General features: G+C 36.1%; 2 protein-coding genes across 8 annotated transcripts in view; one reads left to right on the top strand and one right to left on the bottom strand.

Moving 5' to 3' along the window:
* Positions 1 to 96: 96 nt before the first annotated feature.
* On the top strand, positions 97 to 22,475 carry LOC112564418 (glyoxal reductase-like). 3 transcript variants are annotated; one of them, XM_025239217.1, is made up of 11 exons: positions 97 to 233; positions 651 to 774; positions 1,325 to 1,405; positions 1,756 to 1,863; positions 2,349 to 2,537; positions 2,837 to 2,928; positions 3,351 to 3,458; positions 3,703 to 3,796; positions 4,030 to 4,191; positions 6,258 to 6,277; positions 19,550 to 22,475. In XM_025239217.1, exons 2-9 carry the CDS (start codon positions 726 to 728, stop codon positions 4,173 to 4,175), a joined length of 867 nt encoding a protein of 288 aa, XP_025095002.1. In that variant the 5' UTR covers positions 97 to 233; positions 651 to 725; the 3' UTR covers positions 4,176 to 4,191; positions 6,258 to 6,277; positions 19,550 to 22,475. The 3 variants fall into 3 exon arrangements, with proteins under 3 accessions (XP_025095002.1, XP_025095001.1, XP_025095000.1); XM_025239216.1 differs by lacking the exon at positions 19,550 to 22,475 and adding an exon at positions 15,225 to 17,807; XM_025239215.1 differs by lacking the exons at positions 6,258 to 6,277; positions 19,550 to 22,475 and having other exon boundaries at positions 4,030 to 4,481.
* Positions 4,711 to 26,449, bottom strand: part of LOC112564417 (leucine-rich repeat flightless-interacting protein 2-like) — a 31,350-nt gene continuing 9,611 nt past the window's right edge. For 4 of the 5 annotated variants that reach the window (XM_025239211.1, XM_025239210.1, XM_025239213.1 and 1 more), the window contains one exon: positions 19,952 to 26,420. In XM_025239211.1, coding sequence (XP_025094996.1) covers positions 23,028 to 26,420 — 3,393 coding nt within the window. In that variant the 3' untranslated portion in view covers positions 19,952 to 23,027. Of the gene's footprint in view, positions 12,687 to 13,101; positions 13,207 to 13,871; positions 13,952 to 14,492; positions 14,608 to 14,918; positions 14,969 to 19,951; positions 26,421 to 26,449 lie in introns of those variants that run through there. The other variant, XM_025239214.1, reaches the window with a different exon arrangement.

The raw sequence follows: 26,449 nt of genomic DNA, 5'->3' as shown, positions 1-26,449 counted from the left end.
ATAAAGAACACTATCTCTCCTCGAAAGAAGGAAATGATCTTCCTTAACGCTGTCTAGAGTCTGATGAAGGATATGTTCGACGAAAAAAGTTGAACCAGCCGACTGAACTGTTCACCATAGTAGAACGACTTCTAAGAAAAATAATCGCTCATTGTCACACTATCCAGAAAGAGAGAGAAAGAAAGGAGGTGGTTGCAGTCACAGGCGGGGGTTTCAGTAACGAAACTTGACAGGTTGAACTTTCCGCATTCACTAGACTCTGTGACAGCTGTCATAACAATCATTGCAGAAAACTAGCAAATGATTTAGAAGAGTAGACGATTGGTTTGACAGCGCAGTTCTTACTGTCGTTTATGCTATCCCTGCCTTGGATTTCGAGCATTGATTTATACAAATGTTGCGTTATAATGGGTCTCTCCTCCAGAAAAACAAAAATTCTTGTCATAATTTGGGTTTTATGTAAAGAATCTGTTCCACTGTTTAAAATCGTTAGAAAAAAAGCACATGGAATGATGGATATTATTATACAGTCGTGATATATATATATTAGATTAGCTACTTCCCCAAGGCAATTATATTCCTTGGGGAAATAAAAGCTGAGGCACAGCAAAATGCACATAACATTAGTTTCTAATTACATTTACTTGCAGGTGAAGATTTTAAACACAGTGCCAGTCAAATAAAATTTGGATTTTGACTTGTACTGATTTGCCAAGAAAACACAAATGAAATATGTCAACTTAAACACTGGAGCAACCATGCCTTTGCTTGGATGTACGGTATTTTGCAACAAAAATTTTCAGTAGAAGTTTCAGAGAATACCAATGCTTTATGATCATTATTTTTAAATGCTGTTTTTAAAACGTAATTGAGACAGCTTTCATATAATTTTCTTTTCTTTACTTAATTATTTTTGAAGTAATTATTCAAAAAGTAAAGGTGGGTAATATTATCGTGGCTTTGTAATCAGGTTTTAGAATTTGATTGGTATGTCTTTTGACACAACACCATGTCATATATATGTATATATAAGTTCTATTCACTTTTGGTTTTCAGTCACTACATATGAGACATCATAAGGGTTTATACATATGATACTTTGTTTATGTGCACATGTTTGCATAGTCAAGATCTAATGTCTAAGAATATGGTAGATAAGTATAGAATATAAAGCATATAGAATAATATTTCATGTACAGTTTAGTGAAAAGAAAACGATGGAGAAAACAAACACAGAACCTTTATAGATTCATCCATTATTAATTATTATGAACCTTTGCTTATGCTGAGTTATTTATGATGCGGATGCATAAAATCCTTACAGTGGGTACCTTTAAGATTCGAGGACAAGATATTGTTCACGAAGTCTTGAAGACTGCAATTGAGGCTGGATACAGATCTTTTGGTGAGACTGGGTAGAAGCTGTATATTGTAGAAATAAGGTGTAAAAAGACTATTTAATTGATTAGAAATATATGTGCATAAGTATTTAGGATTTGCTTGAGTAATTGATTCTTTGATAAAATGCAAACTTTCAGTGAAAGAATTCTGTGTGTTTTAGTGTTGTGGCTCATGGATGAAGGTAAAAGAGTTTCAGAGTGAAAGAGCATTAAGAAAGGGTTGAGATAAAATTGTTGATGAGTATCCTATTTGTTACAATATACTTTCTGTTCCATGTAAATACATGATTGCACTTCTGTATCTGTGAATAATTTCCAGAAGGGATATACTTATATGAGATTTTTCCATCTGAAGATACTGCATCTGTTTACAAGAATGAGGTGGATATTGGCAGAAGCTTACAGATATTGCTTCCTGAGCATGGATTGACTAGAGAGGACATATTTCTTACAAGCAAATTAGGTTGGTATTACTAGATCATGGTGATGATGTCTGACAGACCAAACAAATAATAGTGTATCTATCCTGCAACAAATAAAATGTGAAAATAAAGGGTCCCAGATTTAACAGCAGAGCATTACGAAAAACACAAAATCCCATTCGCATGCCATCCTTAAAGACGGATTGCCACTGCGAAGAACTTTAACAATCAAAATACATAACTTGACACCCTAAAAAATAGTAAAGCTGAAACAAAGTATATTGCATTGATGAATATGCACTTTACAAATTGCACTTCCTTGTTAAGTCTGTTTTCTTGTCCTTAGCTGCAACTCTCCTTGTAGAGAGTAGATGGGATCGATTTTATACATATGATCTCAAATAAGAGCAGAGTCCAGAATGTTTGTGTGAACTGTTGAGATGTTGGCTTTATGGTTTTGTAGTTTTGCAGGAAAAGGACAAACATTACTGAGATAAAACCATTATCTTTTCACAAACTATTTCAGCCCCAGGTGATCAAGGATCTGGTTCTTGCAGAAAAGCCTGCTTACAATCCATTGCTCATCTGCAGTGTTCTTACCTTGACTTATTTCTCATCCATTGGCCTGGAACACGGAAACTGCGTCCAGAAGATTCTCGCAACAAGCAGAACCGTCTCAACAGCTACAGAGACATGGAACAGCTATTGAGAGAAGGCAAAATTTAGCAACATCCACATTAACAATACTAATTTTAATAAGATGTTTTTGTGACTGGAATAGTTTAATCCACCTAGAAAAAGCAGAAACCAAATTAAGCTTGAAATTTTTTTTTTGTCTAATATCTTCCTTTGAAGAAATTTTATGTGATGTTTTCAAAAGGTATGAAGTATATTTTCAAGGTGATGAGATAGAGGCATCATTTTTATGCATACATGTGGACAAAAAATGACAACAGGTGACAGTTGGTTCCTTCATATACTTTCATCAACGTAAAGTGAATGTTTTCTCACTAGGCACGGTAAAAGCAATTGGAGTTTCAAACTTCACTCGAAACCATCTTGAAGAGTTGCTAGCAGAAACCTCTGTGGTCCCAGCTGTACTTCAGGTATGACAGAGAAGCTACTCATCATTGTCATCATGATGCATTTTTGGTTTTTTAAAACAGTTTGGAATCTTATAGTGCATGATGAAAAATCCACACTGGTCTTTTTGTTTTGCTTTGCTACACAAAAACTGGTTGTTTTATTTATCTCTGCAACAGAAATACTGCTCATTGTGTTGACTAGTAGTAGGTACATATTCTCTTACTTTTCACATCTTAACACAGTTTGCATATGGTGCAGATCAGGGGCCTGCTGGGTCTGTCCTTTCCATAGGCTGCATGCATTGCTGTGGAGTACAGGCTTGATGTGTATTCAAGGCCTGGATATTGACTTTAAGCATCATTACATTGCTCATCAGACATTATTATTGTGTTATTGTTGAGACTGCTAAAGTTAACCTTGGTTGACATTTATCTTTATTTAGAATGAGTTTCACCCACATCTTCATCAAAAGGAGCTTTTAGAATGGTGCAAGCTAAAGGGCATTCATTTTCAAGCATACTCTTCTTTGGGAACATCAGATTCTCACAAGGTTAGTTGTATTGTCTACTCAGCACACCAAAAAAACCCAACCATATATATAGTTATTGTCACATTGTAGGCTTGTGAACCACATTTATTGAAAATAATAATTTTTTTTTTTTTAAGCAACGGTAGTATGTCATATGCGCACACAAATATTCATACACAGAGAGAAGTGGGATTGATGACTTTTTACAGAAGTAGCTAATGTATTAGCAGTTTTAAAGTTTCAACTGTTTTATGAATTTTCCCAGCTGCTTTCTGACCCAGTTGTGCTAGAGGTTGCAGCAGGCACAAGTCAAACTCCTGCCCAAGTGTTGTTGAGGTGGGCTGTTCAGCAAGATGTAGGTAAGAGCAGAGAATGTTTTTCTCTCTCACAGTTGTCTATGGTTTTCAGGATGCCTATCTTTTGAGTTTCGATTTTTGCCACAGAAACCTCCAATTTTTCTGTGCTTAGTTACACTTGTGTATGCTAAATGATCCAAGAAATTGTGTTAGTCTTAATACTGCTAAAGTAACAAGGTCTTTATAATGTTCCTTGATAATAAACATGGCATAAAAGATTTGTGCTTATTTTGCAGGAGTGTTGCCAAAGTCCACGAGCCCTAAGCATCTCAGAGAGAACTGCGACATCTTTTCTTTTAAACTTTCTTCAGATGACATGCTCAGGTTGTCAAGTATACATTCAGGGACGCACTATTGTTGGAACCCAGAGCTTGTAGCATAGCTGATCTTTTGCAAAGGTGATATAAGAATGCATGTGTGTGTGTGTGTGCTCTGTGTGCCTGTTTATGCATCTGTTGACATTCTTCCATTTCCTCATTCACCCTAATCCCTTTAGGTTGTCTCTTGCTCAGAAGTCACCTTCTTGAGCTGTTACAATATCAGACTTTGAAAATCCTTCTTTTTAATGAGGAGTCTATTTTGAGTAAACCAGGTTAACATGGTTTAAGAAAGTTGCACAGTTGATAATAAACTAGTCTTGTTTTCTTCAACAAAATTCTCTCTGTATCTTCACCTTCATGAGAAGTTGTTGAAAAAATCCTGTGTCAACGATGATTTGAATAATTTGATCACATTTCCATTCATCTGAATCTTCTATTGCACACGGTTTTCGTAATATCAGATGGAAGTCTTTTCAAACTTTCTTTGTTTTATATATCATCCATCCACAGTCAACATCCAAATACTTTGATTCATCACAGTCGATAATACTAGGTTGCAAACCTTAATTTCTTTAAATAAATGAACACGCCATTATATGCAGGTGAGGGCATTTTATTTTAAAAAAAGTTTTAGGCCAGTCAAGTCATCATAGACATCTCATGTATTATCCATTACAAAATGCTGGAAATGTTGATTCTGTGGAATTCAGTAAACAGAAAAAAACTTTCATTAGTGAAGCCCACAAAAAATTTGCACACCAATTTCATATATTAATATTAAAATATCTGCAACTGAAGCTATTAGTCTTTCAATTTAAAAGGCTGTAAATTATTTGCAAGAGCTTACAGTGAAAACTAAACTGCTTGAAAACACATTTTTAGTTGATGTACATTTTTTCACACAGATTCATCTGAGATACATAAACCATAAACTGTAAGATTCAAGTTTTTTCTCCAACCAGATATATCCACAAGATTCCTTTCCCATGCCTAGTTTCACGTGAGACAAAGCTTTTATTGAAGCCAACTCAGTGTTCTGTACCACTGAGATCTCAGGTATGTAACCCCTATGACAGTACAAAGTTTCCATGTTTTGAAAGGATAGAACAGTGTGAAAAACTGCCTTTTTCCTCAAACTGGTACTTTCAAAATAAAGCTTCTTTATATGACTCACTACTCTTCCAAACAAAAAGTAGGAAGCACAAGACCAACTCTGATAGCACTATTCTAATGATGGTGACAAAAACATAATATGATGCAATTAATCTTTTCTCCCTTTCATCTGTAAAGCACAGAGTACAGCACAAGACATTTTCAGGCATGCTCTCCTCTTTTCACTAAAGGTTTGTACAAGTGTTTTCCAAGACTGGACATTTATACAGACTGGCAATTCAGAGGACAATAACAATTACAGCTACTCATGGTCAGATTGCCACTAATTTTCATTTGTCATGTAGAAGCTTAAGAATACATAAGCTATAATGCACATAATACTATCAGTGTCTTAAGAATACACAAGTTCCAATGCACATCATATTGGTGTCTTGAGAAAAAAGTTGCTGGTTTTGTCATAAACTTTAGTGGTAAAGCAATATTCACACATTGTAATGTCTTAGGGTGAAATCTGCAAGTTTTTACCAAGTTCGATGATGCACAAAGGCTGCTATATTTTTGCTTTTTTGTTAGTAAAATCTTTGAGCAAGTTTTAGATAAAGCCTGAACATTGCAACAATGAAACTCCCTTTACACATCCGCCACCAATCTACAACTGAATCCTTTGAACCTGCACTGAAAATACACCTCCTCCTTGAGCATTACTCCTACCAGTCCACATAATACTAGTCCTTTTTCACTCACCCTCACCCTTTCCATGTATTGCTGCTTTCCTACACGTCTTCCTCAGCAAAATCACCATACTCAGTTCTTATTATTTGGTTCTTCTCTGTATTTTCTATATTTGTCTTCTATTCATTGTCAGTACTGTTGTTTATTCTACCGTCCCTCATATGCTGCCCATGTCTCATACTTGTTTTAAGCACTAAGAAGAGCATGCTCCTTACAAGTGTGAGTAAATGCTATACAAATCTTTCATTTGTTATCATGATTTCTCATTTTATATCTTTGTATTGTACTTTCTTGTGCAGAACATTGAGCTCGATGCTAAGTGAGTAAATGCATTACCTAAGTACTATAATAATAATACTCTCTAAGCAATTGCTACTATATTTAGGAGAACTTGATAAGTCCATGTAAATGGCAGTCTAATAATCAGTTATGTAACCGTCAAGCACAAGCAATCAAATGTAAGTTTTCATGTGTAAATACAAGTAAATGCCCATAACTGTAGAATCTCTTTTCAAAATAAGTTATTTTGCCACAGTGATTTGTCTCATCTATCTAGTATAATATCCTAAACGCTTTTGAAGTTGTGTAAAATCGCAATTCAAATCACTGATACTAGGGGGGCAGATTACGACTGTGGATTACTGATATATGATAGACCAATAGAATTATGCAGAAAATTTGCCTGGGTGAAGTGTGTTAATAGAACACGAAGATAATTTGCACAATGTAAGTCTTATAATCTTTCAGTCAGGGAACTGTAGACAACACTTAACAGCCATTTCTTTCACATGAGAGTGGTGCTCATCTCCTTTCCCTCACTGCCTTTCTTTCCCCCCACTGTCTCATTGGTTACAAACTTTTTTAACAGCTGAATCAAATGGGGAAAGTATCCTGCACCATAAGGGTAGCAAATCAACTAGAATGTAGAACTATGGCCTTGGACACTGGTGCTTTAACCCTCAGCTGTTCGTTTTCCTAAAATCCAATGAATGACCTTTATACAAATTGTCATGTTTTATTTTTGGAAGCTATGCACACACAATTTGTATGGTGCACTAGCGCACTGTCATTTCATTTTACATACACATTTAAACCTTGTCTCATAATTTAAGCCCGTTATAAATGTTGCTCACACATATCAATCACCAAGTATACCAAGTCTCAACAGCAATGACTACAAAGTCACTGTACACTCCCTATAAATCTCAAGTTTGTGTTTATAGAGAATCCACCTTAGACGTTTTCTTTCCCCCAAAACACTTATACAAAACATGAGCGAGAAAGACTTTGAAGCTGAAGGCATTTCCAGTTTGAAACATGCGTAAATAAAATGGGCACCATGTACAAGTGACAGATGAGCTAAGGCAACATTCTCTTACTTTGTGAGTAAAATGAGTCAGAAAAGCTGCACCAACAAATACAATGAAGGCAACAGGCAAATGAATATCCTTATTAAATATCAATGACATGATGCAGAAAGTCACAAAAGTACATCTTTATTTCAAGATCCCATACTCTGCCAAGTATTCAGGTACTTTCCACTCACTGCATGAAAGATGCACAACCTACTAAGCAATATTTTTTAAAAATAAGTCTCTTATATTCAACAATATATAAATAAAATTGTTTCATAATGCGATAGCAATCTACAGCATACAACTGCTGCAAGCAGTTTCCATCTACAATATTTTCCTAAGCTTGTTTTCCCACATCATTGGCTTTATTTCTAATTTAATTTCCAATGCCTGACACCTAACCCTGACCTCATAATGATACAAACCTAGCAGCAAAATGGGACCATCTTCATTTAGTACATATCCAGTTGTATTAGGACAAAATCTAGTCCACTGCTGATTATAAACAATCCTTTATACTGCCACATACCCTGTGTGCAAGACTTCGAGATATACTGAGTGTGATATTATTTTAAATTCCTACCATTTCGTTTTGCATGGTAAGCTGTTACAGTCAATACCTTCTGCTGAATGGCATTATTGATGGATGCTTGTTGGAGGCAGGTGAGTGCAAGGAGATGTCCACTGAGAAAGAAATGTCTTACTATGGACACTTTAAAGTAGGGCTGAAATTACAAAAGTTCAATGAATGAAAATATGCTGTACAACTTTTTATCCCACTTCCCTAGAAAGGTCATTGTTTTAAGCTTTATAGCCAACAAGAATTGTCTGGAACAGCAAACAGTGAAAATGACGTAAAACATTTGACAAGCTTCAAAGATGAGAGCAAAGAAAAATATTCAAGCTTCTGGCTTTGACATAGATACATATACAAAATCAGTAAAATGTTTACAATTTAGAAAATAATGGTGGAAAAGCTGGATCCTTGTGTTTCAATATTGACCTCACAACAACTGCATTCACATAAATGCTTCCTTGCCCAGGAATAATGCCATCTGCAAAATGCATCTCTGTAAAAAAGAACTTCAAGAAAATGAATGTCCTTATACTTTTCACTCCTTACATAATCCCACCTCCAAACACTCTGAGATCACTTATAAGAGAAAGGCACAGACAGCATGTCACATAAATACACTTAAGAGTTCTGTGTAACACCTAAAAAATAGTAGATACTAAGACTTTATTTTTTGACTATGTCAAGCATGGTGCATATTTAATACCAAAATGGATAGCTTTCGACCCATGATGCCGTATTATGACATACCTTTTAGACTAAAGGTCAAAGGACTAGACAATGATCTCTGAAAGCTTGAAGCAAAAACTACATTAAGCTTCTACAGATGAAACACAAAGATGATGTAAAGCAATACAGTCATTCTAATGGAGGGGAAAGCAACAATGCATAAGCACATGTAATCTACATTGCTCTCTTTAGGGTCTCTTCAGATGATGAAGTGATACATTCCTTGTGATATATATATTAGGAAGCTTTCAAAAGAACATATTCTTAGTTACTATCTCAATTTCTAGATAATATCCTGCATCCAGTTATAGTTACAAAGCAAGCTTGACTGTGACATAAGAGAAAACAGGTTCTAAATACTGTGAAATCTGGTGTAAATATTTTACAGTCTGAGGTCAATATCTGGTGAAAAGAACTTGATCAGGATGTTGGGTGATTGGCAGTCACCCATGACACACCAAAGCTTTGGCTGTACAGAGAAGTGAAAGACTTGCTCATAAAATTATCATGCACCACTGCAGCTCGTCTCTACACCTCTAGCTTACAACAATAAAACCAAAATAAAATGAGACGAATACAAACTAAATCACCTATATAGTTGCCCACATTTTATTAATCTGCAAACACCTTTGCTTCTTAAAAAAACTGCATCTGCTAATGAGAAAACATAAGTCAAAATGGTCAGGCACTGTTGCAACTAAGCAGCAAAAACTTTGCCACAACATTGAGTCTTGAGTGCTCACATTTACCATTTAACTGGTATGCTGTCCTCTAGCTGTTATTTAAACAAAATGTTCATGATCTTCCCTGATAACTACCTTGACTCAACAGTACAGTCTGCTCTGGGATTAGACCTTTTTATACTGACATTTACTGGCACAAGAATCTCATTTACAACCTCTATTCATCATCCTGACAGTATCACAATGTGGGTATGAAGTTCCCAGTTTTCATTGTTTGCCATCCCTACAAAGTCAGCTTTGTCATCTCTTTTAATGATGAATAATAATCATCTTCCACAAAGTCTCCCATTCTGAATTTGCATTTTGACAAAATCCTCTAGTCTTCTGTTTAAGTACTGACAAAATTGCCTAGCTTACTCTGGTATCTTAACAAAGTTTCCACTCCTCTTGACAAATTTACCGACTTTGTTTGTCCCCATGACAAAATCCCCAGGCTTTTATATTAAGAATCTGGATTTTCATCTTAGTCTTCCGCATGTCCACTGGATAATGCCTTATCAAGGCATGTTCCTGACCTCAGCAGTAGCCAGAAGAAAACGATGAGGCCAAAAGCTGAACACCTAAACCTAAGCAGGTTACTGATTTATGTTTCCCCAGTTAACTATCACCAAGTATTTTTCCTTACTGGCTTTATTGCGTTGCTTAAAAGCATTTCTCATCTGAGAATGCTATTATTATATACAATTATATTACTACACTTAAAAATCATATACAAAAAAATTAGTTCACATAAAGTCCACATATCCTGTTGAAATGTCAGCTGATCACAGTTTTTCCGTTAAATGCAAATCAATAAACATATAAAACATTTAGGAAAATTGTTAGCCTTTCACTACTCACACAACTCCAAAACAAGTCAAAATCAGCAGCCTTGCAGCATACACTATGGGAAGATCAAGCAATGTAATAAGATCTGCAGAACAAGCAAAATTTCACATTAAAGAACAAAAAAGCTGTATACTGTGCAGAAATGTTATTATGAGTCTATTCCAAACATATCAACAGTATCACTATTTTAAATCTTTATCTAGTGTTTGTATTTAGTGTCTAAAATGGCACAAAACTAAAGAAACAACATGACAATGTGCATAAGCTTTGCATGTTGATGGAAACAAGGTACATGAAGAACCTTGCAGCAGTTGTGAGCAGATAAGAATGATAACTGACTGGATAGCATTTGGTGTACAGTAGGACACTATGCATGACATAACGGTATGATGCACTTTCTGTAAAGAATGGTATAGTGTACATTCTGTAAAGAAAGTACAATTTTTTTGAATGCAAAAAACACTGCAAAATCATTCATCAGGATAGATGCTTAGCGAAAGACTAAATTTGGCACTGAAATTGGCAACTTCACCCAATAAAGAATATGTTTTTGAAAACAACCATTTCTAAGCAACCAGCTATATATTCTGTACAATATAAGTTGCTCTATGATTAGTATGAAGGGAAAAATGCTGTTCTTGTCCAATAAATGAAATACAATAGTCTGCTGTCTGCCTTTTATCTGCAAAGAAAAAAAGTAATGAACACTCTTAAATTTTTGTGTCCACCAATCACTTCAATATGTCATATGTGCTCTACCGTAACTGTGGAACACTGTTCCAAACAGTACTGCCAGTACGATTTATGTAATGGGGTTAGGGTTTTAATCTACTCATTGTATCTGTTGCATTGCAGAACTCAAAAGTTGCTGCATGTTAAGAGGCCAGCAATGTCTGCATGTTGTCTCACCTTAGTGTTTGCTTTGCTATTTTTTGCAGGTGACTTGAACCACTCTATTCTCACTTCCTGCATGTCCTTGTAGCAAGAAAATAGAATAATTCTTATTCGTAATTGTTTTTCCCTAAGACATTAGACTAAATGATAGATATTGACTTAATGATGGGTGATTTGAGATGGATTTAAAATGAACCAAGGCAATCTGAATTATCAACAATGAGCCAATCAGAAATCTTTGAAAAAGTGATCAACCTATTGTCTCATCTCTGATCTGGAGTCAATCACAATACAAAAGCAGTATCATGTGCATAAATAAGAAAACAGAACCCAGAAGCTTGTTCTGGAATGCCAAATCTACAAAGCTGAGTTAAAATCCAAAAACTGGAGAAAGAAGCAAAGCTGAAAAACCAAGACTACAGTCATCAACAAAGCACCGCACACAATTCAGCATGAAGCGAAAAGAGCTATAGCACTGAGTATGAGAATCATCTTCCAACATGAAGTCATAGCAAACTTTATTGCATCACCTTCAAACTTTAATATTCAGCTCAAAATATCCAACTAATGATCTCCTCCTTACTATATTGTTGTAAAAAAAAAGCACCAAAAATGCTTCATTTTATCAACCAATGTAAGGAAGAAAAAGATGTACCCATTGCCTACACCCCTTCCCCCAAGGGGGAAAAAAAAAATTTTAAGTCCTATTCAGTTTTCAGTCTTTCTAAAGCAACTCTTTGTAATGCTTCAACATCAAGTACATTATAAATCTCGAATTCCTGTAATATGTCCCAACTGTAAAGTTAGAAAATTCAAAGGTTTTTCCAAAGGGCAAACCAGAAGTAAAAGCAGCAGATAATAATGTGCACTAGTTTTCATAGTTCCTACCTGTGGAATGAAAGTCTAGCTGTTTTTTTTTTTATGCAGGACATCATGTAAGATGTTCATCAAGATATCTACTTTCACATGTAACTCAAAAAGTTTCACTTCGTGTCAGCACTCATGCAAAAGGTTATAATGATACTTAAAGAATAAAATTGCAATTGTTCATTCCCCCAAGAAAACTCTGTTACTAACTTGACAAATACCACATGTGTTCGCATGTATGCATGTGATACTTGCACAAGTGTACACACACACATGCACCCCTCCCACCACACACAGAGAGAGCACTCAGGGAACTGTCTGGAAGAGATGGGGAAGTAAATTTTGTCCATAATGTTATCAACATAAGACCTGGAGGAACCAAGAGTGATCACTCCTGTAAATATGACAGTAACTTCTGCTACAACTGGTCTTTTTTAAAGGACAGTTTGCACTCAAAACTCACACAACCGCAGCAGTTCACAAACTAGTCACAGTCAAGACTTGGGGCTGATATGCCTGAATGATCCAAGGCAGACCATTCTTTCTCCTGTTGAGACATAGGAGTTATGTGAATTGCATGCCTTGGCATGAAGGATGGCTTAGTATAGCAGGAGATTTTTCAAGAGCTTGTCATTGAATTCCAAGGGCTGTGCGAGACTGCTTGATGCGATCTAATCGTGTTGTCAAGTGTTTATTCTGGTTTTGAAGCTCCTCCAGCTGTGTTTGTGCCTCTCGTAGCTGGAAAAAAAAAAAAAAAATTCAATTTATGGTGCAAGATTACTTGGATCACGTGACCTTGTGTCAAATGTTGTGAGAGAACAAAATATGAACATTACAATGTTAACTTTTCTTGGAAATGCTTTCCAAGGGAACAAAGTAGGCTGGACTCCCATCTCTATACATTTGTGCCCAGGCAGGAGCTCTCAAATTTCAGCATGTTCAAGAGAAAACTGCTGGAGTAAAAAAAAAATCTACAACGTCAAAGTTCTCAATCACTCCACTCCAAGACATTTGAAAAAACTCACAGTGTTCTTGATTTAACCACAGCTTCAAAAATCAAAGAAGCTTAATTATCAACAAAATTCACTTTGTTTAGAAGTTTTTAATAAATCCATTCTTTTGTCAGCATTAGATAAAAATGTAACATCCTAACCTCTCGCTGCAGTTTCCTTTTCTCCTGCTTCAGCTCATCTTCTACACTCTCTGCTCGCTCAGCATCTGCTTTGTATCTCTTCACTTGGGTTTCCAGTCGACTAACCTATTGTAAAAAGAGGCTAGTCATTTGTGAAAAGACTGCATAATTCAGTACAACGTATGTGTTTGATTGCCAAAATATTACAGCTGTAAATAAGCAATAGATAATATTTAACATAAAAATTATAACAAAAATTCGATGAAGAAATTTTGTACCTAAAGTAGACATGATAATTCATTTCTAACTAATTTTCTCCGATACTAGAGAGCTGCATAAGGAAAAGCAACAAGGGAAAGTAGACAGACAGCACCCTCACAAAAGAAGTCTGTAAGATATGTAAGGTCTTCAACACCTCACTCCCTAACAATCAATATGTTGTACTACCCTTATCCTCAACGTAAATAGATGGGGGTGGGGTGGGGTGGGGGGAACTAAGGCTATATCATGGCAAGGCAGCCAAGCCTGTAAACAGATGCCACATACAGAGAAAAAACTGCGTACCCAAGATGACAACTAAACTCATGACAGCTAACCCTCACTATTTTGGTCACAGACACTAACCATTGTGCCACCGGATCAACCAATGTAAATAGATGAAAAATCCTCAAAGGGTGAAAAGAAATATATAGAATTGCATGTACATATATAAAAATCAATATTCAAATTATGAGTGGTCAACATAACCATAGCCTCTTTATTACAGGTAATTTTCACAGTAAGTTACATACCATTCCTTCTAATGTTGCAATATCTTGCTCAGCCTTTTGTAACTTGAACTTGTAATCATGTATTTGCTTGCTTGCCTCACCTTGAATGGGATAACAGAGGAAAATGCTATTAAGCCACATTCTACTCTTTCCAACAGCAAATCCTGATTTAACTGTAAGAGGTAGGCAATAGGATATCTCTGCACATATGGCTGACAAGAATTGTCTGTGCAAGATATAGCAATAATAATAATGATGTTTGTGGAGCATGCAATCCCAGCAGTCAGGCTCTTTGTGCATCACATTACCAGAGCAAGAAATTTAAAAACTGAAGTGGATGGCCCAATCTCATGGAGCTTATTGAACAGTTTGAACAGAGAACCATAAGGCACAATTAAAGGTCAATGTAAATACAAAGCACTACACACTGAATGAAAAACATGAAAAACTATTTATATAAAGACAGTTCTGAATATGTGTGTGTATAAGATAGAGAGAGACAGAGACATAACAAAAAGCGTATACATGAATGTTTTTAATGTACAAACACATGACTAGTATACACAAGTTTTGTAACTACCACCCCTCTCCTAAAAATAAAACCAACAAAAAACAAATTACAAAATACAGGAGAAAACTTACGCTGTATTTCATACAGTTGCATTTCTGGTCCATTAATCTGGGGTATTTTTGCAGAGTCCTCAGTTTTCTTTGATTTTGTCTGTTCATCATCTAGTAGGTTGTGTAACCTCTTGATCTGGCAAAAAACAGAAAATAACATGGAAAACTCCTGAAAGCCTCATGAAGCTAATATCTTTACAGCTACAAATCTGTCACCATCTTAAGATCAACTGTCCTTGCTTTTAATTATAGCCTAAGATCTTGTTGTCAGCTGCAATAGAGCAATAAACAGGAAAACTAATAACTGATCGCACTGTATTTTATCTCATCTTCTACCCTGCAAAAATACATGCATGCAAAACCTCGTACGCACACACAGCACACTTTTTACAACCGAAAAACCCTGTCTTAAATAAAGAAAAGAATTTATTAAAACACCAAGCTTACCTCTTCCATTAATTTCTTTTTCTCTGAAGCAAGAGCCTTGACTTTATCATCTGCAATGAAAGGATTACATCTTTGACTTTGGAAGTTACAAAGATTTTAACATAAAAATGAAACACGATGCAAAGAGAATGATTTCAGCTACTTTGGACACTATTAGAAAGCTACTATATTTGCAGTCCCTATATTTGTGTGAACATCAGTGTTCTAAGTTGCTGAACACTTTGTATGCCTTAAAAGAAGAATAGTTTTAAATACATAATCTAAGGAAAACTGCTTTCTTTAATCATTGGTTTTCTCCCTTTTTAGGTGAAGTTTTTCCTGATTTACCAAGTTTAGTCATGATGGCAGTAGCTGATGGACATCATCTTCACATCTTCCCAAGTAGTAATGATATGCTCAAAATCTCAAGCTCTCCCTTAAATACTTACCCATAAAAATTGAAAACGCTTGCCCTTTCTTCTATGCTTAAAAAAATCCAGCAAAATGTGCAGTAGATTCATTACTATATAAAGCTTTATGTACTGATAAATCTTAACTGTTAAAAAACTCAGTTTTCATTTTAGACTAAGACCAGTATATTGTCCGATTCAAGACAGCAATAATTTTCTTTTAATGCACATTTAAGTATTTTTTGCTGCTTACATGTGGTTATCCTAACTTATGAAGTAAATAGGGTGTGGCAGGAAACTAACAATATAAAATAACATTAACTTTTTGTAGCCTCTACCTCACCCCTAAAATGACAATAAAACCAAACATGTTTGTCTGCCTACTTTAACTGAACAAGTACGGTAAGAAACAATTCAGACTGTTGTTGTTGGCAGAAAGCAGCACGGAAGTATCCATGAGTCACACAGGTTTCATGTACACAGTGCAGTTATGGTTTTCCACAGCCCTGTCTACACCCCCAGATCATAGCTTTGCTAAGGTGTCAGGAGAGCTTACAAAGCCATTGATATTTGAACCTCATAGCAGTTGGGGGGCTGTATGAATCATACAGATGTTCCACCTCACTGACAGCAAACTGTAGTTATTGTGTGGCTTTACAAGAATAAAAATGCCATTCCTTAAAGGTTTCCATAATACAGTCTAGAGTTGGGAACAGTGGTGTTTTGAGAAGGGTGGAGGCAAAGATCTGAATGTATATATGTGAATTAGTACTTCCATGGCTGTCAGCAGTGGAGAAAAGGCGATGGAAGGGTGGGGGCAGAGAACTGTGCTGATTGAATACAATCAAAATCAGTGATCTCCTCTTCAATAATACGTATGTTGATGGTAATGGCTAACCTCCGCTATGTGAACATTACTCCATGCATATATTGTACGTATGTATGCACATGTGAATAAGAACTTTTAGTGGTGAAATGATATACATATATGAAGTTATATGTTGCAACTGAAAGATGACAAAAAGATAATGAACACTGCCTTGAGCTATTATTTTCAAAGCACATAACAAAAATATCTTGATTTTAAATTGTTTGCATAAAATGCCATCATGTAGCACAGCTAGCAATAACAGAAGTATGTTCTGGTTGTCGAGATTAAATCAATAATCTCTAGTTTGCCTTTATAAAGTGCATTTGTTTGTTGGCAAGGACAATGACACAACCATTTACTTCCTGTCTGTGTGTGCGGCCTAGTGTGGTGTTCACCATTACATTGTGGCTTACCACTGCAGCAGATCCACAGACTTAAGAAGCCGAATAAATAAAAACGTATTTTAGCATTCTAGCAAAAAAAACCTTTAGCAGTCTTTAATGTGTGTTTTTAGTGCCTGAATCCAAAATTGAGTGGAGAATAAAGACAGAAAAAAAACCCCAACCAAATTCCGATCTATTTCCTACCACAGAATGTAAAACACTAGTTTTCAGCACTGCCATCAAGAAAAGAAAGGCATAAGGGGTAAACAGAGGGTTCGGTGTTTGTTAAGCTGAGGAAGTGGGACAGCAATAGAGAATGAGGGTGTGGTCTAACAATGCCTCACTGAATAAGAATATGCACTGCAAATGTTTGCTGCATAATTATTAACACCACAAAATTGTCCTTCCCTTTCTACAGCTTCCTTTCCCTGCCATCAGCATCCTTTGATTGACCACATATATTAATTGACAGCATTTGAATAGTTTTAATGCTATCAAGACATTTGTTGACTGCACCATCTATTCCACAACTCCTTTTAGCACTACTGGTTTTAAGGCCACAAAAGCAAAACATTTCCTCTGAAACATTCACAGCCAATGACAGTTTTGGTTGGAGTTTTTAATCTCTTCCTATATGCAATTAGCAGTTACACTCATCTAAGCTGCATTCAGAATGTTCAGTAAGTAGAGTGTTCAATTATGTGTTAACTATTTCAGTCTAGAAGGGTTTAGCAGTTTGGGTTTTTTTTTTTTACTTTGGATATCAGTACATCAGGTGATCTTTCAAGAACAGAACTCTGCCCTTCTCAGAAGAGCAAGGATTTTATAAATAACATGCATGTTAAAAATAGCATAAGCACAGTGTGCTGCCTTTGAGAGTATAAGAGGCTTACATAAAATGCAGCAACAGTCTAAACAAAACCCATGAAGAAAGGAGTGGGTGTTGCTAAGAAAAAGGGTGGGCTTACTATAGTTTCACTTTACACAATGACATATTCAGAGACTTTTCTAAGGTCAAAGGCTCCATGTCAAGAGCGGCATCAGTTGGCAACATGGGTATGCAACCTTCATGCACCTGTAGGTGATATGTGGGTGTGCTGTTGTTTATTTAGGAAATAAAAATAAAAAGAATAGCACTGAATTCTTATTTGGTGCATGCTAACATATTTTTGTGTGCGAGTAACCTCACATGTATGACAAAATGAAAAAAAATAAAACAACAACCAAAAATGTTGGTTAACCAAAAAAAAAAAAAAAAGAAAAAAGACAGCTATAGTGAAAGAATAGGATTATGCATACATGATTCAAGTCTGATTAATAAATTTAGTCTACTCAATGTAACATAAAGTTAATTATTTAATTAGCAGCTTTGCCATCAATGTAGTTTCTCCCTGATAATCTATGTGAAAATATGTGTGCACAGACAAGTTCGCTTACTCACATGGAGGGCTATTTCTGGACTCGTGTCAGAAATCTGCTCAGGCTACTTCAGGTCTGAATTGCACCATTCAAGAGATCTAGCATATCCTTTTTCTTTTAAACAATCCACTTAATATACCTACAAGCCACAACAAATCCCACAGCACTATCTCAACCTATTTTACACACGTTTAAAGTCATTGGTATCAAATCCCACTAGTTATCAAACCAATTGTTAACAGTCATGGGATCTTTTATGATACTTTCAAGCAAATGACCCTTCTACACTTTTTGCTTTCCACCATTTGTGTGAAAAATATTAATTTATTTGGGCAATATAGATAATCTAGTTACATGTAAAAGAAGATTTTTTTTTTAGAAGGATGAATGCACTTCTTTTTGAAAATACAGGCAAAGGCTGTTTGAAGTAACCAATCATGCAGTCATAAATGGAAAATACAACGTATGAGTACTACCTGTATCTTACACCCTAGACTGATATACAACTGTGCAAAGAGTGAGAAATTTATATCAGTCAGATAGAAAAATATATTTCAATATAATTTCAGAAATGTCTGAGATGGGAAGAAAAAAATGTATCTTGCTGTACATGATGCAAAATAACCAAAAGTCCTGCTACAGACTGCTCATGATATCGCAAGGTATCAGACCAAAAACTTGGGAGTTTAAAATATAATGCTGCAGCAACAGACTATTACAGGATGGCACGATTCCCTTGGGAAAAAAAGCAAAATTGCATGCCAAGCCACTGTGAAATGTACACTATTTTCTCACAGATTCTTCTGAAAAAGTTTGATTAAAATATGGGAGGAAATAATTGCAAGGACAGGTTAGGAAGACAGCAAATCTGTTTTCAGCCACAGGAGAGGGTTTGTTTGGATGATATGTGGTATACACACATCGCATATGTCAATGCTTTTACAACAAAGTTCCATTTGACTCCCTTACCCAGCTTAAATAATTATTTCACTGTGAGCAAGTCCATCTAAGACTCTCATAGCATGAATCAATAATCAAAAACATTTATGCACTTTGCATGAATAAGGCTATCAAGAGAAAAACAAAAATTTGCAATAAAAACTTTCCTAAGCAGTTTTATCAAAAGAAAAATTACAGTAAAAATGCAACTTTGTATTACTTGCATAATCTCAACAGCTTACTTAGTACTTATTCCAATGAGCTAAACATCATGCCAAAGACAGATCTTGAATAAAAAAACAAATGCAATGCAAGCTGAAAGGAATGAATGGCAAGATCTGCTCACCAGTGTTAACTATTAAAGCATTTCATGCACATGCAGAACAGTCTAAGCCCCGACCAGGTCAAGCAGAAAGTTTCAACTTATATCACACAGGAAAACATTCCAATATGATTTCAGGGTTTTTCATGCAATGCATATAAGTTCATTCTTGGCATATTTTTAGTGAATCTGTTACACCTTTTAAAACTACCACACACTATTATTAGATAAGAGCATGAGAAGGATGCGTGTTTGTTATCCAACAGCTTCCATCACTCACAATTTATATATCACTCTTTGTTTGCAAGCATTGTTTGCCAAAAGGCAATTTTCACAAAACCCACACAAGATTCTGGCAAAACAACAAAGCAGTAAGTATTTCCACTTCTACAGCATATTTTATTGTAACTGCTTATGTGCTTGATAAGAGTAATATAGCTTACACTTATGGAATTAAACATATGGCTTGTAATCATCTACAAACATCTATATATGTATTATAACACAGGATTTTTTCAACTATTGCTATATTTTTATCTGTGATAAATTTGTCTTTTAAAAACATCTCAAAGGATTTTGTCAGTCAATAGTCATAAACAAAGCTTGGAAATAAAATGTTACAATGGCAGGAACAATGGCAGGAAAGGGAAAGAGGGAGGGGAGAAAGGGGAAGGGGAGGAAAGCTCTAAGAACCATTCTTCAAAAAAAAAAAAAAAAAAAAAAAAAAAAAAAATTGCTTTATTTGTTTAATATTTGTTTAATTTTTGTTTTAAAAGAGTGAATCTACAGAGTAGTTCTCCTGCAGCAGCAAGAGCAAAATTAAAAATTAAAGAAAAAAAGGGTGCCTAGAATACAATAGCAGCAGGACTGTGGCTACAAAATGTATATTCCTACAGCATTAAGCAAAAAGGGTTAACAAGGCATGAAAGGGTATCTGGAATTTTTCAGGGCAAGAGTTGGGCAAGAGTTGGCAAGGTGTCTACATTGATGCTGACTTGTCATAGTTCACTCAGTGGGGTTTACTTTTGTTTCTTTGTCATGGTATAAAAGCTTTATATGGCATCCACTTATGCAAAAATGCATTTTTGACTTGCACAACAATCTATGACTGAATACCTGCTATGCATATCTACAACACATGCACAAATGCATCATAAAAAATTTCATAGGGGACTGAACTATAAATAAACTAATCCACTTAGTAGTTTACGAATACATTTTAGGTACCGAAAAAGTGATAAATAACTGCTATAGCTGCAACGAAAACTTGAACCTTGACAATGTTACAAATCACCTAGTAAAGCCTCGTGTATAGTCTTCCTTCCTACTTCCTTCTTTTAAACTAAATAATCATTTTCTCTTTTCTACATTTATTTTGTATAGCTTCAAATAATAAAATTCACAGGAAAAAGTTTATATTTCTTAATGCTGATAATAATACCAAATATAAATTACCAAATTATTAAGTCATGCAAAGGCCAACCATCATGCAAATTTAAAAAAAAATTATCCATTAAACCACAAGCCACAGATCATAGGCACAAATGAATAACAATAACTTTGGGATCATCATCATCCCACTGCCTACTTTACAAAATATTTACAATGTAGTTTAAGCAGACAATTTTTAAATGTATTACTTTAAAAAAATTATCTTTACTTATATAGCTATGCATTTGTCTTGCCTTAAGCAATACCTACTTTAAAAAAAAAAAAACTGTTTACTTACATAGCTATACATCTGTCTTGTTATAAACAATTGCAAAATTTTGAAAGTTGTAAAACAGTTTAGGCATGTAAAACCACACTGAGTTTATTTTTGATTTTACAAATGCATCTCTTCCACCAGTGTTTGTCCTGTGACTTGTGCTCAAACTGCTTATGTTTTGGCAAAAAGGTGATCTCCAGAAATGAAGATAAAGAGTAAGAGATTTAATTGTTAATATCTCTACAGATGTGCACACATATGTGAACATGTACACACTGGTGTACAGTTCAACCACTGTTCTCAGGACCACTAATATAATTGCTTGAGATCCTATTTCCCAATTAGCAATGTGCTGAAGCTAAAATTTTAACTGAAAAATCAACCCATGTCAACATTTTATTCTTTATCTATTTTGCTCTTGATCCATACGAAATGTGGCTGACAGCTTAAAACTTGGACAAACCATATCATGCATTAATTTGAAAAATTGAAACAAATTTTGGAAAAAACCACATTTTAACAAGAAAGGAAAAAACCCAAACACATTGCTATTTATCAACCTTCGTCATCTAGTCAAAAATAATATTTTTAAATGTTTCTTTTTAAAATTATCAAGCTGCACAAAACTGCATCAAAAGGCAAGACCATACATGTCATGCACGTACAGCACAAGTCACAAATGAGGACAAAACACCAAGCATACCCTCTCCAGCAACTAGAATTAAATACTGCAATTAACTACACTGTATGTAGCCACAGCCAGACCAAAGATGCAGTCTGTATATAACTTTAAAACAGTAATAAAATAGTAAGTTCTTTTGAGTAAATTGAGTGTTACTTGAGTAAATTAAATTGAGTGTTATACCAAATAGGGAAGGGCATACTTTATGTTATAAAATTATCAAATAGTTTTCAGGAGATTTGTGTCACATAAGCTTTTGTCATTTTGTTATTAACAGTATGCAGGTGCACTAAAGAATACAGTGTATTTAAGAATTAACAAACAGAGCACAATAAACTTAAGCTTCTATGGTTGACTGATAGTTCATTTCTGATCGTTTTTGTGCACTAAGCTTGCATCCCACAAACAAAAACACACTAATTATTCACTTATTATTATAATTAAACAAATAAACTAATGAATAAACAGAAAGCAACAAAAATCAAGACATAATGCATTTACAATTTCTTATGACTTGATGCACCCCCCAACTTTCTCAAGTGAGTAAACCTAAAAGTGAGAAACAGTCTCTCTAATGTATTTTTCTCTATTTACAAAGTTTCACAAGAACTATAAATGCTCTATAAGAAGACTAGCTGGGGGAAAAAATCTTTCTCTCTCTATATATATTATGTGGAAGAGTATTTATCTTGAAACAAAGTAAATATCAAACCTTCTGATTTAACATTCAAGTTGACATTTCCTTTTTCTCTGTACAACGAATGACAAGGCAAAAATGTGGTAATATATAAAAAAGCACAACAAAATACTAGGAAAACAAAACAAAAAAAAAAAAAAAAAAAAAAGGGCACTGGCACAAAGATGAAAACAGGTTTTGTCATATTAAGTCTCCTTTTCCTTGATTATCATAATGATATGTCCAAAGCTTGAATCTGAAGTGCCAGATAAGCTGTGTTCAACTGAACAGCATTTGAATACTTAACGACTATAATATCTTATTTGAAAAGTTTGTTAAAGAACTTAAATTTCTTTGACTTCTTATGTGAGCCGTGGTGATCCTTGCCTTTGGCATTGCCTTCTTCATGCTTACCATGCTCAGATGTGCTGGAAGTCAGCCTGTCAAGCTTTGCCTCTAAGTCCAGAGATTCCATAGAGACTGCCTGGGGTATGTGACTGACTTCAGCATCCAAAAATGACTTCCTGATGCCACTGTCTTCACTCAAATTGCTTGTTGAATCTTCTACTTGTGAGCTGGGACCAACACTACTGACATCTAATTCCTGACTAGTAACACTAGTGAGGTCATCTTTGCTTGCAGTATTGGAGTCCTTGGTTGCAAAACTTTCTGGCAGGCCAGAGTCCTTGCTCACAATACTTGCAACATCCTCCAATCCCACTATGTCCTGTTGTATGTTTGCATCTTTACAGGTCTCTCTTTGTCACTATCATCAAGCACTTCATCTATATCATCAAAATCATACTCTTCATCAAGGAGAGCTTCTGAATTTTCAGATTCCCACCCATCACTGTGGTCCTTGGCTTTCACATCTGCTGTTGGAGATGGTACAGCATCTATCCCCTCTTGGTTTTCCTCATCTTTCTCATCTTCAGCTGCTTCAACAGTATTTTCCTCACTAAGCTTATTTTCTATGGATGCAGCACCCTCTGATTCTGTTTCTTTATTCACGACATCTCTTTCATTTTGTTCAAACTCTGAGCTTGTAATATCCTGGATACAAGATGGAATGTTCTCTAACTGTCTTTCTCCCTGTGCAGTGGTGACATCATCCTTTGAGACACCTTCCTCAAATGTAAGTGCGTTCTCCAATAATGCAGATTCATTGCTGCTGCTTGTGTTTTCCACACTGTTGGACAAATTTGTCTCCTCTTTCAAAGAAATGGGAAAACTGACATTTTCTACAGGAACACACACAGTGGCATCACTGCTCTTTTCTGTAATCAAGATGAGCGAGTTACCATCTTCTCCACACAAAATAGACTCTGGAGGCCTGCTCTGGTCATCTGAGTGGTCACCTTCATTTAGATCCTGCCTAGAATTTTCTGTTGAATTTAAAGTCAATGGAGCCACATCAAGGTCATCTTTGCACTTCACATCAAGGTCACATCTCTTGTCTAAACTTGAGGTTAGAATGGCTTCACTGCAAGTGGCTTTTTCAATTTTCTCACCTGCTTGCACCTCACCTTCAATGATGTCACTCATGCAGTCTTCTCTTCTGTCATCTGTCTTACCTGTTTTGTTATGGTCTGGACATAAATCAGCTGCTACAACTGAAGTGCATGCCCCAGCATGAGCGTTTCTGATTGATTCATCAGTTTCTTCTGACAGATTAGCCTCATCTTTAACAGATTCTTCTTTGCTCTCAAATGGTTTGACCATTTCGCTCTGGCCTTGAAATGCATCAGATGCATCAGCTGATTCATCATTCTCTCCTGCGCTAACATCTTCTGACAGTTTAGCATCACCCTTCACACTTTCTGTTGTTTCAATTGGTTCATCCATTTTGCGGTTCTCGGCAATTGCCTCAGCTGCTGCAACTGAAGTGTCTACCTCACAAAGTGTGTTTTGAGTTGTTTCATCATTCTCTTCTGCGCTAGCATCTTCTGACAGTTTAGCATCACCCTTCACACTTTCTGTTGTTTCAATTGGTTCATCCATTTTGCTATTGTCAGAAATTGCCTCAGCTGCTGTAGCTGAAGTGTCTGGATCACCAAGAGTGTTTTCAGTTGATCTATCATTTTCTTCAGTATCAGCATCTTCTAACAATCTACTCTCACCTTCATTACTTTCAAAAGGCTCACTCTCCCTTTCAATATCATCTGGCATGGTTTTAATTCCATTTTTGTCCACAGACAAAGACTCTCGCTCCTCATTTACATCTGCTGAGACACTTATCTCACAATCACTGCTTCTTAATGCACCATTCTCTCCGTCATGAAGCAAGAGTTTTTCTTTATCTGAACTATTGTTTGCAACATTCTCTCCCTCAGATACATCTATAATTTTAGCCTTGAGATCACTGCCTTCAGATGCAACATGGTCTATTTCACTAACACCTTCACACACTCTAGCCTTGTCATAAGTATTTTCTCCGTCACTGTTAACCTGTGAAGTTTTGGATTCATCATGGACATCCTCAGCTAACAGAATCTGTTCTTTACAGATATCTGCTGTGATCATGGCCTTGTCTTTATCACTTCCAGAGGTATCATCTTTCTCGCTTTCACCATCATCTGCTAAGGATTCCCCCATGTACTTGTTGCCATCAGCCGAGTCAACATTCTCTCTCTGAACAGCACCCTTGGTATCAAAAGCTTCTAACCCAGTCAACTCAGCTAAACTGTCGCTTTCCTTTACATCTTCTTGAGCTGTCTCTTCTTGTTGAGAGCTTGCATTAGTTTCTTCTCCTATTGCAATTTCCTTAATTATAGACACACCAACCTCTTCCTCTTTGTGATCTTGACTTCCTTCTGTGCAGCCCCCTTTTAGTCCCTGAGTATGTGCTGTTCCCACCACATTTTGTTTGTCAGCCTCTGGATACTCTTCACTCTGACTGGCATCCGTATCATCAAAAGGTGGTTTTGATAGGTTTATATCCGCTGCATCTTTTGCAGTTCCCACATCAGAGAGTGACACATCTAAATGACCATTACCATTTCCTAAGTCTTTTGCTCTCCCTTCTTCACCAACTCTTACTTCTGCTGCCTTTCCCTCTAAAACACCTTCCTCACAAGATTTTAAAAGATTTATATCTTTCACCTCAGAATCGGCACTTAAATGGCAAGGGGAGGGAAGAGGTGTGCTAACAGCATCAAAGAACTCTTCACCATCATCTTCAGACTCAGTAACATCTGAGCTGTTTTGCTGGCTGTGGCTAGATACGGTTACAACAACAGCTGGGTGATCAGAAGATGCTTTAAAAGTATCCTGCACCTTTTCATTAAGAAAATGCTCAGCGTCCTTCAGAGGTTCATCTGGAGGCAACACCGAATCACAAATAATAGCTGAACAACCGCTGCTACCTTCGTCTAAATTAACAATGGGCAGGTGGCAGGCAGTGTTCTGCTCACTGCTATATTTATTACTGCTTGAATGGTCGAGTGGAACTGAAAACTCACCATCTGCTTTACTCTCACCTGACTCAGACCCTTCTACAAGTACCAAAGTTTCTACATCTGACATCACAGTATTTTCTGTAGTGGTTTTGGAAACACCAGGCTTCTCCAGCTTTTTTGCTTCAACGTCAACAGAAAAAGAAGTTTCTATTTCAATCAGGGATTTTGCCATGTCAACAACAACTGCCTCTCTTTCACTTTGACCTAATTCAGGTCCTGTAATGGTGTTAGTCTTTGAAGAGAAGATTTTATCGATTTCACCACTATCTGTTTGATCTTCTGTCTGAGAAGAATCTTTGATATTGTTGGCCAAAGGATGAGAGTCAGGGCTTTTGATGCCCTGGGCAAGAGTGTCAGCAGATGTGGCTTTCACCATGCTATCTCCATCACCCACCAGCCTGGAAGACTCACTGCTTCCAAGCTGCTGGGTAGTGGATGTACTACTGCTAGGAGTAGGGTAACTGGTGTGAGATGCATGAGAAGCAAGGCAGTGCATACCTAACGACCCCTGGCTGCTTTTGTTCAACAGGTCCATGGCCTCTGCTGATAGTAACACTGCTCCAGTAGAAACTGGACCGTTGGTAGAAGGTGATTCGTTGGTTCGTTCTAATGCCAGCTCTCCATTTTCTGCAGCCACTATTGTCAGACCACTTTCCTGTTAAAAAAGAAACAAAACACAGCATC

The sequence above is a fragment of the Pomacea canaliculata genome, linkage group LG5 (genome assembly GCF_003073045.1).
Source record: "Pomacea canaliculata isolate SZHN2017 linkage group LG5, ASM307304v1, whole genome shotgun sequence".
In the NCBI taxonomy this organism is placed as follows: Eukaryota; Metazoa; Mollusca; class Gastropoda; order Architaenioglossa; family Ampullariidae; genus Pomacea; species Pomacea canaliculata.
Note: the sequence above shows the minus strand (reverse complement) of the source record. Positions and strands in the feature narration are given on the sequence as shown.